Source organism: Triticum dicoccoides, chromosome 2A, assembly GCF_002162155.2.
Source record: "Triticum dicoccoides isolate Atlit2015 ecotype Zavitan chromosome 2A, WEW_v2.0, whole genome shotgun sequence".
NCBI classification, from domain to species: Eukaryota; Viridiplantae; Streptophyta; class Magnoliopsida; order Poales; family Poaceae; genus Triticum; species Triticum dicoccoides.
Window position 1 is genome coordinate 156,975,903 of NC_041382.1, and position 15,567 is coordinate 156,991,469.

At 47.2% G+C, this 15,567-nt stretch overlaps 1 protein-coding gene across 1 annotated transcript; it reads left to right on the forward strand.

The window, feature by feature from the left end:
- Positions 1-453: 453 nt before the first annotated feature.
- Positions 454-1,908, forward strand: LOC119353969 (chlorophyll a-b binding protein 7, chloroplastic-like). The gene is made up of 5 exons (XM_037620674.1): positions 454-701; positions 802-839; positions 952-1,255; positions 1,362-1,572; positions 1,669-1,908. Exons 1-5 carry the CDS (start codon positions 499-501, stop codon positions 1,684-1,686), a joined length of 774 nt encoding a protein of 257 aa, XP_037476571.1. The 5' UTR covers positions 454-498; the 3' UTR covers positions 1,687-1,908.
- The last annotated feature ends 13,659 nt before the right edge of the window (positions 1,909-15,567 follow it).

The window sequence follows — 15,567 nt, forward strand, 5'->3', positions numbered from 1 at the left end:
TTATGAGATGGAGCAAAAACGTTTTTATATTATGGGACAAAGAGGGTAATATATTCAGTCTTTCCTTGGAAAAAAATCATTATCATTTCTCTCTGGATACATGTTCTCTTTCTCCGTGGACACATACATTGTCTAAACAGAAAATCTGCGTGGATATAGGCGCATATCATCATGCCGATAGTACGTACAATGAAGGCTGCAACTCGCGTGCCAAATGCGGAGCACGTCGTCCAATCGCGAGCCTCGGCCCCGATTTTCATCAGGTCGCGCCCGGGATGGCCTCCACGTCAGCAAGGCCCCGGCGCGGCGGAGCCAGGGGATCGGATTCTCCCTGCCGCGTGGCACGCCACGGCCGCGCTCGCTATCTCCTCCCGGATAAGCCAGGGCCACCCGGCGCCGCGCGCCTAGATCCCCATAAACTGCCGCGCGCACCACACGCTCAATTCCACTCTCACACCACGCACGCGCACAGCCAGCGAGCGCACCGGTGCAGCAACGATGGCGCTGGTCTCCTCCTCCTCCGCCGCCACCGCCGTCGCGGCGCTCCCCAGTAATGGGCTGGCCGGCGCCCGGAGCTCCTTCCTCGGCGCTGCCGGCAAGGCGGCGGCGGCGTCGCGCGCGTCCTTCGCCGTGCGCGCCGCGGCGCCCGAGAGGCCCATCTGGTTCCCCGGGAGCACCCCTCCCCCGTGGCTCGACGGCAGGTTGGTACTCGGACACGCTGCGCCCATGCATGCCGAAATATGCTGCGATCGACTCTTGACACTGACCGTGTGTGTGTGCGTCTCGTTGTTCTTGATGCAGCCTTCCCGGAGACTTCGGCTTTGACCCCTGGGGTCTTGGTAAGTCCTGATCAGTCTCTCACATCACATCTCATCCCTGCTAGTGTGATCTGTTGTCGTTCTTGGTAACATCGATCGACATGAACAATCTTTGATCGATTTTGCGGTGTAGGATCCGACCCGGAGAGCTTGCGGTGGAACGTGCAGGCGGAGCTGGTGCACTGCCGGTGGGCGATGCTGGGCGCGGCGGGCATCTTCATCCCGGAGCTGCTGACCAAGATCGGCATCCTCAACACACCGTCGTGGTACACCGCCGGGGAGCAGGAGTACTTCACCGACACCACCACCCTCTTCATCGTGGAGCTCATCCTCATCGGCTGGGCCGAGGGCCGCCGGTGGGCAGACATCATCAAGCCCGGCTGCGTCAACACCGACCCCATCTTCCCCAACAACAAGCTCACCGGCACCGACGTCGGGTACGCACAGTCGCACACACATATGTCAGCGAACTTGTCACGTGCATGGCTCTCCTTGTACTAATGGGGCTAATCAAGTGATGTCTCCGCGTGTTGGAAACCTAAGGTACCCCGGTGGTCTGTGGTTTGACCCGCTCGGCTACGGCACCGGCTCGCCCGAGAAGCTCAAGGAGCTGCGCACCAAGGAGATCAAGAACGGCCGCCTCGCCATGCTCGCCGTCATGGGCGCGTGGTTCCAGGCCGAGTACACCGGCACCGGCCCCATCGACAACCTCTTCGCTCACCTCGCCGACCCCGGCCACGCCACCATCTTCCGGGTACGCGTATGCTACACATTATATTGGTACTATATATGTGTGTATGTATGATTTTTTGGGTACTGATGTATGACCCTTTTTGGTGTTACGTTTTAGGCCTTTGCCCCCAAGTAAGGAACACGGTGGGAGTTAGCAACTAATCCGAGGAGTGTGCTACCACGGGGAAGAAGATCGCTGGTGGAACTTGATTTTTTTCTTTCCTGGGAAGTAGACCGTGGATGATGGTATGTAATTGTGGAGCAATGCATGCTTGTTGGATGTGTACTTGTACCCTGGTGTTGTAGCCGATGTAAAAAATGAATACCCTTTTGAACATTATTATGTTGGCATTGTCTACGAGTCTCGCGACGTCGCCCAATGGTCTAACATTATAAGAGCATATACAGCCGTACTTGGCAAATCCGGCCCTTTAGATATTCGCGGACTCGCTTCGGATGACCCAGGACAGTGTCGGACAACCCCTCAAGTCTCTTGTCAGACAACCACACTCCTCATATCTAAATTCTCAAATCCATGCAAATACACATTTTTTTTCTCGAATACGCAAAAGAGAAGAAAGAGAGTTGTACTAATGACCGTCCTCAAACTGATCATTAGTACAAGCGACACGATCGCACAGAACATGGCGTGAGCTATACTGCCTCGACGACCTAATTGACCGTCCTCAAACGCATGGCCTACGTCTCAGGGATCATGTTTTCTAACCCGGTAGCCCCAGCAGTTGCCCAAGTCCTCGGCTATGTGCGAATGCTATTGAGCACCCGCAGGATCGACGACTGCTCCATGTCGAAGACGCATGCATTGCGAGCCTTCCACAGGAGCCAGGATGTGAGGATGATCAGTGAGGATATGCCTACCTATCGCCTTGCCGGCGTCGCACCATGAGACGCCGGCCACCACTCAAGAAAGTCATCATCCGGCAACGGAGGGGCTGCCGTGTCACACCTGCTCCTGTGTAGTAGTGGACTAAATAGGGAGAAGGGTAACTAGGCTGAGCCCAATGGGCGTCTTGGGCCGCCTGTGGCCAAGCGTGTGTAAGCAACTACTTAAGTCTCTTGCTATGTTGTATTTGTCAGCGAGCAATTGAACTCTCTCATTCTGAATCTCAATCCCCTTCTCCTACCTCGCCTCATCGTCTGCTCTCCTCATCCCAAATTCTCTGTGCGATCGATCCCCTTCCAAGGTTCGGTCGTCACAATTGGTAATCAGAGCCTTCAATTTGTCGGATTTTTCCCCCACCGCGACTCCCATACTCCCTTGGCCGGATCGGTAATATCCACCGCCGTAGGTGTGATTTCACTCCGGTGAGGTCGCGCGAAATCCTACGCGGGGTTCGATCTGCTCGGGGCGGGAGCCACAGCGCCTTTCAAACCTTCTGTGCAGACGCGGCAACTACTAGCCGCCATGGGGGAGCAGACCAGCAACCTCACCGCCCTGATGGAGACGCTCCTCTCCAGATTTGACGAGGAAAAAGTGCTCGCGGACAAGCGGGCGGAGGCGCAGACAACATTCAACACTCAAGTCTCGCAGGAGCTACAAAGCTTGTCGAAGCAGATCGGGCTCACCCAGGCAGGCAGAGGTCGATGATGTGCGCAAGGTTGCATCTCCGTCGGCTTCGTCGGCTCCATCGACGGGCTCGCAAGTCGATGATCCCTCCGCCCCTGCGCCACGCCCAAGGGTAACACGGGAGGCCCCGACACCACCGGAGGTCTGTCCCGCACCGCCTCCGAGCGCCGTACCAATTCCTCAAGTCATCATCGGCACGACTCCGTTTGCGCGGCTTACCAACGAAGGGCTGCCTCTGCTTCCTCGTCCCGCTGATCAGATTGGACTGCAGGAGCGCGGACCACAGCCAGTCACGCGCGATGAGTACTAGGCCCATCCTCCCAAGCATCAGTTCCCTCGGTTCGATGGTGAGGCACCGCGTGTTTGGTTGGATCGCTGTTTAGCTTATTTTGAGCTGTACAGGGTGCCGCCGCACAACTGGGTGGCGACTGCCGCGCTCTACGTCGATGGCCACGCCGCTCTCTGGCTTAGAGCATTTCGTCAGATGCATACAGACATTACATGGGAAATGTTTCGCCGTGCAATTGTGGAGGAGTTTGGTCCTGAAGAATTTGAGTCCACAATGCACAACCTGCTGCAGCTTCGGCAAACAGGGACAGTGGCAGAATATAGACAACAGTTTGAAGTCCACATGTATAATTTGCTAGCGTTGGATGCCTCTCTCAGCTCTAAATTTTTTGTCACCCAATTCCTGTTGGGCCTAAAGGATGAGCTCCGAGCAGCAGTCCGTCTTCAGGCACCTACCAGCATCAAAAGAGCGATGGTCTTTTCTCGAATTCAGGAGGAGGAACTTGAGATTCGGTGTCCTCGTTTTCGTCCGTGTCTGCAGGACGGCCACTGCCCGTTCCAAGTACCTTGCCAACACTCGGGCGCCCCCCTCCAGCACCTGTCTTGCCCACTACAGCAATACCTCCAGCACGTGTTGTTCTGACACCCAAACCGGCTACTGACGATTTTGGCCACGAACGCCAACTTCGCGACTATAGGCGACATCATGGTCTTTGTTTCAGATGTGGGGACAAATACTCAAGAGAAAATCAGTGCAAACGGTCAGCTCAGCTGCTTACAATAGAAGTGGGTGATCATGGGGAGGTGCTATCCGATGAAGCTGTCAGGGCATTGCAATTGTTGGACGGACCGGATGGAGCCGGGAACCCCGAGTGTTGTCTGCTCTCTGCACATGCTGTCGAAGGAACTGAAACTGCGGAAACCATTCGTCTCCGTGCCACGATGGGCAATCAAACCATGTTGTTGCTAGTGGATTCTAGAAGCACTCATAGCTTCGTCAATGCTACTTTTGCAGCTCGAATTGGTGCAGCAACCACTAACATCTCTCCAATATCAGTGCGCGTCGCTAATGGTCAGAGATTGAATTGCACGGCCATGGTGCCCCGGCTGCAGTGGTGTGTCCAAGAGCATCAGTTCACTACAGATATGCGTGTGTTAGAATTAGGAGTTTATGATGCAGTGTTGGGTGTGGATTGGTTAGCCCAACACAGTCCGATGTAGTGTGACTGGCAACTAAAAACTATGCAATTTGAAGACAAAGGCAAGACAGTGCATCTGACAGGAGTGCGATCAGATGGTCAGCCAGCTCTCGGTGCCATGGATGCAGCTACCTTGTGGCAAATGCATGATTCCAACGAGATTTGGGGAGCAACACTTCTTGAAATTCAACTGACCAAACCAAGTTCAGACTCTGGACAACCAATTCCTCCAACAATTCAGAAAATTCTGACAGAGTTTAGTGACATTTTCGAAGAACCAACTCAGCTGCCCCCGCACCGACAGTATGATCATGCCATTACCCTGGAGCCAGGGGCCGCACCAGTGAATTGCCGCCCATACCGATACTTGCCATTGCAGAAAGACGAAATAGAGCGACAGGTTAGTGAGATGTTAAAAACTAGAGTGATTACACACAACATGAGCCCGTTCGGTGCCCCAGTACTGCTTGTTAAAAAGAAAGACGACACTTGGCGCTTTTGCGTGGATTACAGGCGTTTGAATCAAGTGACGATAAAGAACAGATTCCCTCTTCCCGTCATTGACAAATTATTGGATGAACTGGCAGGCGCCACGCTCTTCTCCAAAATTGATTTGCGTGCAAGCTATCATCAAATACGGATGAGAGAAGGCGATGAAGAGAAGACGACCTTTAAAACCCATCTTGGCCACTACCAATTCCGGGTCATGCCATTCGGTGTTACAAATGGACCACCCACATTTCAGTGCGTCATAAATTCTGTTTTCTCGGGTCCGAATCGCAAGTTCGTCATCACCTTCTTGGATGACATTTTGGTATTCAGTCCTTCCCTGGAAGAGCATGAGGAGCATTTGCGCATAGTATTTGCCACTCTACGCGAGCATCAACTGTACCCGAAGCAGTCCAAATGCTCATTTGCCCAGCCCAGTGTCAAGTATTTGGGACATGTGATTTCTCGTGAGGGAGTCGCGACAGATGCAAGCAAGACAAGGGCCATGAAAGCGTGGCCACGACCAACAAATGCAACAGAGCTGCGCGGGTTTCTCGGACTTACAGGTTACTACCGCAAATTTGTGCCTCGATATGGCATTCTGGCGAAGCCGCTTACTCAACTCCTCACTAAGAAGGGTTTCAATTGGTCCGAACAAGCTCAAACAGTGTTTGATCTGCTCAAGGAGGCAATGGTGAACACACCGGTGTTGGCCCTTCCCGATTTCAATCGCCCGTTCTGGATCGAAACCGATGCGTGTGACACGGGCATAGGAGCAGTCTTAGTACAAGATGGTCACCCAGTTGCTTATCTTAGCAAAGCCCTGGGTGTTCGCAATCAACGTCTGTCCATCTACGAGAAAGAATTTCTCGCTGTGATGATGGCCGTGGAGAAGTGGCGTCCATATCTCCAGCTCGCCCCATTCGTCATTGTCACTGATCACAAAAGCTTGTATCACCTCGGTGATCAGCAACTTGAAACAGAGATCCAACGCAAGGCGATGTCTAAAATGGTGGGGCTTCAGTTTTCATTCAAATATAGGCGCGGCCCGAACAATGGCGCGGCGGATGCGCTATCCCGAGTCGGTCACCTGCTCTCAGTAGATGCTTTGACAGTTTGCCAACCACAGTGGCTTCAAGAAGTTGCAAATTCCTACGAAACTGACATGGACAATCAAGATTTGCTCCAACGTTTGGCATTGAACAGTCCAGATGATCAGGGGTATGAACCGTGACAAGGAGTGATTCGTTGTCACAACAAGCTTTGGATAGGTGCCAACACTGCACTACAGACTAAGTTGATCAGTGCATTTCATGCCAGTGTAATTGGTGGCCATTCTGGTGTTACTGCAACCTATCAGCGCATCAAGAAACTTTTTGCTTGGAAGGGTCTCAAAGCTGCAGTCGAAGATTTCGTGCGCCAATGTTCCGTTTGTCAGCATGCAAAACATGAACACTTGAAGACACCAGGCTTATTACAGCCACTGCCCATACCAACAGAACCTTGGCATGATCTCACCATGGACTTTTTCGAAGGTTTACCATCATCAGAAGGGTACAAAGTGATTATGGTGGTAGTGGACCGCTTCACCAAGTATGCTCACTTTGTTCCACTCCGCCATCCCTTCACTGCAGCTACTGTGGCAAGAGCATTCTAGGACAACATCATCAAGTTACATGGGGTGCCACACTCGATTGTCTCCGATCGTGACTGTATTTTTACCAGTGCAATGTGGCGTGCTCTGCTAGAGGCCGTCGGGACCAAACTTAGCTACTCAACTGCCTATCACCCGCAGACCGACGGCCAAAGTGAGCGTGTCAACCAGTGCCTCGAAATGTACCTCTGTTGTGTCGTGCATGATACACCCAAGCAATGGCGCAAATGGCTCCCCATGGCTGAATTCTGGTATAACACTACCCATCACTCCTCACTCAATACATCTCCTTTCAAGGCTCTATATGGACAAGAACCTAATTTGGGAGGCTTGCCTACAATCGCAACACACCTTCCAGAAAATACTGATGCTGATTTGGATTGGGCCAAACACAATGATAGACTACGCACGCAACTAACCCGTGCTCACAACATGTGCAAACAAAAGGCAGACAAGCATAGGACTGAGCGAGCATTCGATGTGGGAGCTTAGGTACTACTCAAGCTTCAACCTTACGCTCAATCCACAGTGGCCAATCGTCCATGTCCCAAGCTGGCATAGAAATTGTTTGGACCATTCACAGTGGAGCAACACATCGGCGCCATGGCATACAAGTTGGCATTAACACCGGACAACAGAATACACAACGTGTTTCATGTCTCCCAGTTGAAGCCATTTACACCAGATTACACACCAGATCTGAATGAGGAGTTTGACAACGCGGCCTCCAACCTCACGTTCCTCCCAGATCCGACCTTTCCTCGGGTCATGGCCTATCTTCGGTTGGAGGAGAGGAGGATGAAGATGGTGAAGTTCCGGGCCTCGCACACGGCTCTCGCGGCGGGCACTTCCCGTGCCGCTCCTCCCACGGCGCCACCGCCGCCGGCGTCGTACTTCCAAGTGCCCCCGACACTCGTCTACCAACCGCCGCCCCTGCCCCTGATCGTCGCCGCGGGGGCACCGCGGCAAGAAGCAGCAGCAGCACGGCGTGGGGGGGGGAGGGGGGCAGCCGCTGCTGCCGCCGCAGCTGTCCCCGGCCCCCTGGGTCGCCGCGACCAACCCTTGGACGGGGGTGGTCCATGCGTACACGATGCCCGTGCCGCAGGGCCCCGTCCCGACAGGGATCCTCGACCCCCGCCCCAACGCGTATCAGCCGTTCTTCACCGCCCCGGGTGGCTACCCCGTTGCGGCCCCTTCGTACGCCGCCCCGGGTGGCTACCCTGTCGCCCCTCCAGCCGCGGCCGCCGCACTCCCCCCGGCCCCTTGGGATCCGACTCTCCTTGCAGCGCTTCACTCCGCCCCTACACCCAACACGTACATCGGAGGCAACGACTGGTATATAGATTCCGGGGCTACCACCACATGACTTCCAACCCTGGTAACCTCAACTCCGTATTCCCAGTTTCTACCGCATGTCGTATCACTATCGGGGACGGATCTTCCCTTCCCATTACTCATGTCGGTCATGGTTCCTTTCCGTCTAACTCTACGCCCATTCACATGTCTAATGTCTTAGTTTCACCTGAGTTAGTCACTAATCTCGTTTCCGTTTGTTCTCTTACACGTGAAAATCCTATAACCGTTGAATTTGACGAAGTGGGTTTTTCTGTCAAGGACGCTCGTACCCAGATGGTGCTCCACCGATGTCACAGCCTGGACGGCTGATACGTCTCCAATGTATCTATAATTTTTGATTGCACCATGCTAGATTATCTACTGTTTTGGGCAATATTGGGCTTTATTTTCCACTTTTATATTATTTTTGGGACTAACCTATTAACTGGAGGCCCAACCCAGATTTGCTGTTTTATGCCTATTTCAGTGTTTCGAGGAAAAGGAATATCAAATGGAGTCAAAACAGAACGAAATCAACTGGAGAAGTTATTTTTGGAAGGAAACCTACCGGATAGACTTGGACCCTACGTCAGAAGATGAAGGAGGTGCTCATGAGGGTAGGGGGCGCGCCCACCCCCCTGGGGCGCGCCCCCTGCCTCGTGCCCCCCTTCGGTCCACCGATGTACTCCTTTCACCCATATATACCCACATATCCTAAAACTTCCAGAACGAAGAATAGATCGTGAGTTCCACCGCCGCAAGCCTCTGTAGCCACCAAAAGTCAATCGGGACCCTATTTCGGCACCCTGCCGGAGGGGGGGGGGGGAACCCTCACCGGTGGCCATCTTCATCATCCCGGTGCTCTCCTTGACGAGGAGGGAGTAGTTCTCCCTCGGGGCTGAGGGTATGTACCAGTAGCTATGTGTTTGATCTCTCTCTCTCGTGTTATTTATTTGGCACGATCTTGATGTATCGCGAGCTTTGCTATTATAGTTGGATGTTATGTTTCTCCTCCCCCTCTACTCTCTTATAATGAATTGAGTTTCCCCTTTGAAGTTATCTTATCGGATTGAGTCTTTAAAGATTTGAGAACACTTGATGTATGTCTTGCCCTGGATATCTGTGGTGACAATGGGATGTCACGTGATTCACTTGATGTATGTTTTGGTGATCAACTTGCGGGTTCCGCCCATGAACCTATTCATAGGGGTTGGCACACGTTTTCGTCGTGATTCTCCGGTAGAAACTTTGGGGCACTCTTTGAGGTCCTTTGTGTTGGTTGAATAGATGAATCTGAGATTGTGTGATGCATATCGTATAATCATACCCACGGATACTTGAGGTGACATTGGAGTATCTAGGTGACATTAGGGTTTTGGTGGATTTGTGTCTTAAGGTGTTATTCTAGTACGAACTCTAGGGCTGTTTGTGACACTTATAGGAATAGCCCAACGGATTGATTAGAAAGAATAACTTTGAGGTGGTTTCGTACCCTACCATAATCTCTTCGTTCGTTCTCCGCTATTAGTGACTTTGGAGTGACTCTTTGTTGCATGTTGAGGGATAGTTATGTGATCCAATTATGTTATTATTGCTGAGAGGACTTGCACTAGTGAAAGTATGAACCCTAGGCCTTGTTTCCTAGCATTGCAATACCGTTTACGCTCACTTTTATCACTTGTTACCTTGCTGTTTTTATAATTTCAGATTACAAATACCTTTATCTACTATCCATATACCACTTGTATCACCATCTCTTCGCCGAACTAGTGCACCTATACAATTTACCATTGTATTGGGTGTGTTGGGGACACAAGAGACTCTTTGTTATTTGGTTGCAGGGTTGCTTGAGAGAGACCATCTTCATCCTACGCCTCCTACGGATTGATAAACCTTAGGTCATCCACTTGAGGGAAATTTGCTACTGTCCTACAAACCTCTGCACTTGGAGGCCCGACAACGTCTACAAGGAGAAGGTTGTGTAGTAGACATCAAGCTCTTTTCTGGCACCGTTGCGGGGAGGTTAGCGCTTGAAGGTATATCTTTAGATCTCGCAATCGAGTCTTTTAGTTTCTTGTTTTATCACTAGTTTAGTTTATAAAAGAAAACTATAAAAAATGGAATTGAGTTTGTCTCATATGCTTCATCTTTTTAATATCTTTCATGAGTATGATGGAAAGGATAATTGTGCTCAAGTGCTAGAAGAAGAAATCTATAAAATGTTTGGCACTAAATATTTGAATGATGAGAATGATTGCAATGTTGTTAGTATGAATTCCTTGAATATCCATGATGCTAATGATATGCAAAGCCACAAGCTTGGGGAAGCTATGTTTGATGAAGATGATATTTTTTGTCCCCCAAGTTTTGATGAGCAAATTTATTACGATGAAAGCATGACTCCTATTTATGATGATTATATTGATGAAAGTGGATTTGGAGAGGTCATGACTTTATTTTGTGATGAATCCACTATTTCGGAAGAGGTTCCAATTGATTATGAGAACAAAGTTGCTATCTATGATGATTATTGTGATGACTTGTATGCTATAAAGAATAATGATATCCATGAAACTTGTCATCATGATTTTAGTTTTCAATTGGATTATGCCTCACATGATAATTATTTTGTTGAGTTTGCTCCCACTATTATTCATGAGAAGAATTTTGCTTATGTGGAGAGTAATAAAATTTCTATGCTTGTAGATCATGAAAAGAATGATTTAGGTGCTGGTTATATTGTTGAATTCATTCATGATGCTACTGAAAATTATTATGAGGGAGGAATATATGCTTGTAAGAATTGCAATAATATCAAGTTTCCTTTCTATGTGCTTAAAGTTTTGAAGTTATGCTTGTTTTACCTTCCTATGCAAGTTGAATCTTGTTCGCACAAGTTGTTTGCTCACAAAATCCCTATGCATAGGAAGTATGTTAGACTTAAATGTGCCATCCATATTCTTCATGATGCTCTTTTTATGTTACAATTCTTATCTTTTATGTGAGCATCATTGAAACCATCATGCCTAGCTAGGGGCGTTAAACGATAGCGCTTGTTGGGAGGCAACCAAACTTTATTTTTGTTCCTTGCTTTTTGCTCCTGTTTAGTAATAAATAATTCATCTAGCCTCTGTTTATATGTGGTTTTAGTTGTTTAATTAGTGTTTGTGCCAAGTAGAACCTTTGGGAAGACTTGGGGAAAGTCTTGTTGATCATGCTGTAAAAAACAGAAACTTTAGCGCTCACGAGAATTGCTTCCATTTTTATTTGGAGAGTGCTATTTAGTTAATTATTTTTGCATATGATTAATAGATAAATTCCTCACGTCCAGCAATTTATTTTAGAATTTTTGGGGTTCCAGATCTTGTGCTAGCTACAGATTACTACAGACTGTTCTGTTTTTGACAGATTCTATTTTTCGTGTGTTGTTTGCTTATTTTGATGAATCTATGGCTAGTAAAATAGTTTATAAACCATAGAGAAGTTGGAATACAGTAGGTTTAACACCAATATAAATAAATAATGAGTTCATTACAGTACCTTGAAGTGGTCTTTTGTTTTCTTTCGCTAACGGAGCTCACGAGTTTTCTACTTTAAGTTTTGTGTTGTGAAGTTTTCAAGTTTTGGGTAAGGATTCGATGGACTACAGAACAAGGAGTGGTAAGAGCCTAAGCTTGGGGATGCCCAAGGCACCCCAAGGTAATATTCAAGGACAACCAAGAGCCTAAGCTTGGGGATGCCCCGGAAGGCATCCCCTCTTTCGTCTACTTCCATCGGTAACTTTACTTGGAGCTATATTTTTATTCGCCACATGATATGTGTTTTGCTTGGTGCGTCAATTTATTTTGTTAGAATTTGCTTACTGTTATTTAGAACAATGTTTTGCATCTTTTATTTCAATAAAAGTGGCATTGATAGCCTTTACTATGCCTATTTTAGAAGTCCACATGTTGCTGTTTGAAAACAGAAAGTTTACCGCTGTTGCAATAATTCCCTAGAAAAGACAGAATGTGATAAAATGTTGAAACCTTTCGCATATTAAGCTCTGATGTATTTACTACAGTGATAATTTTATTTCATAATTTTTGGATCTAGGGAAGTATGGATGTTGCTGCATTCTTTACAGACTGTCCTGTTTAGGCAGATTGCTGTTATGTTTGCATTGTTTGCATATGGTTGCTTCTTTAATGATTCTATTTGAGGATAGGACTATTAAATATGCAGAGGAATTTAGTATGCAATGTTTAATAATAATTTTAGTGATTTGGTACAGTAGAGTATGATAAGGTTTTGGCAATGGTTTATACTAACTTATCTCACGAGTCCTTGTTGAGTTTTGTGTGGATGAAGCTTTTGAGATTTAGGGAGACCATGATATGAGAGGAGTTAAGGAGACACAAAAGCTCAAGCTTGGGGATGCCCAAGGCACCCCAAGATAATATTTCAAGAAGTCTCAAGCATCTAAGCTTGGGGATGCCCCGGTTGGCATCCCGCCTTTCTTCTTTAACAACTATCGGTTAGTATCGGTTGATCCTAAGTTTTTGCTTCTTCACATGATGTTTGCCATTCTTAGATGTCATTTTATTTAGTTTTGCTTGCTGTTTGAATAAAATACCAAGATATGAAATTCTTAAATGTTAGAGAGCCTTCACATAGTTGCATAATTATTCGACTACTCATTGATCTTCACTTATATCTTTCGGAGTAGTTTGTCATTTGCTCTAGTGCTTCACTTATATCTTTTAGAGCATGGTGGTAGTTTTATTTTGAAGAAATAGATGAACTCTCATGCTTAACTTAGATTATTTTGAGAGTCCTAAATAGCATGGTAATTTGCTTAAAATTCTAATATGCTAGGTATTCAAGAATAATAAAATTCTCTTATGAGTGTGTTGCATACTATGAGAAGTTTGATACTTGATAATTGTTTTGAGATATGGAGATGGTGATATTAGGATCATGCTAGTTGAGTAGTTGTGAATTTGAGGAATACCTGTGTTGAAGTTGGTGATTCCCGTAGCATGCACGTATGGTGAACCGTTATCTAATGAAGTCGGAGCATGATTTATTTATTGATTGTCTTCCTTATGAGTGGCGGTCGGGGACGAGCGATGGTCTTTTCCTACCAATCTATCCCCCTAGGAGTATGCGTGTAGTACTTTGTTTCGATAACTAATAGATTTTTGCAATAAGTATGTGAGTTCTTTATGACTAATGTTGAGTCCATGGATCATACGCACTCTCACCCTTCCACCATTGCTAGCCTCTCTAGTACCGCGCAACTTTCGCCGGTACCTTAAACCCACCATATACCTTCCTCAAAACAGCCACCATACCTACCTATTATGGCATTTCCATAGCCATTCTGAGATATATTTCCATGCAACTTTCCACCATTCCGTTATTATGACACGCATCATCATTGTCATATTGCTTAGCATGATCATGTAGTTGACATTGTATTTGTGGCAAAGCCACCGTTCATAATTCTTTCATACATGTCACTCATGCATCATTGCACATCCCGGTACACCGCCGGAGGCATTCATATATAGTCATATCTTGTTCTAAGTATCGAGTTGTAAGTAAATAAAAGTGTGATGATCATCATTATTAGAGCATTGTTCCAGTGAGGAAAGGATGATGGAGACTATGATTCCCCCATAAGTCGGGATGAGACTCCGGACGAAAATGAATAAAAGAGGCCAAAGAATCCCAAATAAAAAAAAGAGAAAAGAGGCCATAAAAAAGAGAAAAGGCCCAAATAAAAAAAGAAATAAATGAGAGAAAAAGAGAGAAGGGGCAATGCTACTATCCTTTTACCACACTTGTGCTTCAAAGTAGCACCATGATCTTCATGATAGAGAGTCTCCTATGTTGTCACTTTCATATACTAGTGGGAATATTTCATTATAGAACTTGGCTTGTATATTCCAATGATGGGCTTCCTCAAAATGCCCTAGGTCTTCGTGAGCAAGCAAGTTGGATGCACACCCACTAGTTTCTTTTGTTGAGCTTTCATATACTTATAGCTCTAGTGCATCCGTTGCATGGCAATCCCTACTCACTCACATTGATATCTATTGATGGGCATCTCCATAGCCCATTGATATTCCTAGTTGATTTGAGACTATCTTCTCCTTTTTTGTCTTCTCCACAACCACCATTCTATTCCACCTATAGTGCTATGTCCATGGCTCACGCTCATATATTGCGTGAAGATTGAAAAAGTTTGAGAACATCAAAAGTATGAAACAATTGCTTGGCTTGTCATCGGGGTTGTACATGATTTAAATACTTTGTGTGGTGAAGATAGAGCATAGCCAGACTATATGATTTTGTAGGGATAGCTTTCTTTGGCCATGATATTTTGAGAAGACATAATTGCTTTATTAGTATGCTTGAAGTATTATTATTTTTATGTCAATATGAACTTTTGTCTTGAATCTTTCGGATCTGAATATTCATATCACAAGTAAGAAGAATTACATTGAAATTATGCCAACTAGCATTCCACATCAAAAATTATCTTTTTATCATTTACCTACTCGAGGACGAGCAGGAATTAAGCTTGGGGATGCTTGATACGTCTCCAACGTATCTATAATTTTTGATTGCTCCATGCTAGATTATCTACTGTTTTGGGCAATATTGGGCTTTATTTTCCACTTTTATATTATTTTGGGGACTAACCTATTAACCGGAGGCCCAGCCCAGATTTGCTGTTTTATGCCTATTTTAGTGTTTCGAGGAAAAGGAATATCAAACGGAGTCAAAACAGAACGAAATCAACTGGAGAAGTTATTTTTGGAAGGAAACCTACCGGATAGACTTGGACCCTACATCAGAAGATGAAGGAGGTGCTCACGAGGGTAGGGGGCGCGCCCCCTGCCTCGTGCCCCCCCCTCGGTCCACCGACGTACTCCTTTCACCCATTGAGGGAGTCCTGGATTAGGCGGTGTCCGGATAGCCAGACTATACCTTCAGCCGGACTCCTGGACTATGAAGATACAAGATTGAAGACTTCGTCCTGTGTCCGGAAGGGACTTTCCTTGACGTGGAAGGCAAGCTTGGCGATACAGATATGTAGATCTCCTACCATTGTAACCGACTTTGTGTAACCCTAACCCTCTCCGGTGTCTATATAAACCGGAGGGTTTTAGTCCGTAGGACAACATACAGAACAACAATCGTACCATAGGCTAGCTTCTAGGGTTTAGCCTCTCCGATCTCGTGGTAGATCTACTCTTGCACTACCCATATCATCAATATTAATCAAGCAGGACGTAGGGTTTTACCTCCATCAAGAGGGCCCGAACCTGGGTAAAACTTCATGTCCCTTGCCTCCTGTTACCATCCGGCCTAGACGCACAGTTCGGGACCCCCTACTCGAGATCCGCCGGTTTTGACACCGACATTGGTGCTTTCATTGAGAGTTCCTCTGTGTCGTCGCCATCAGGAAGG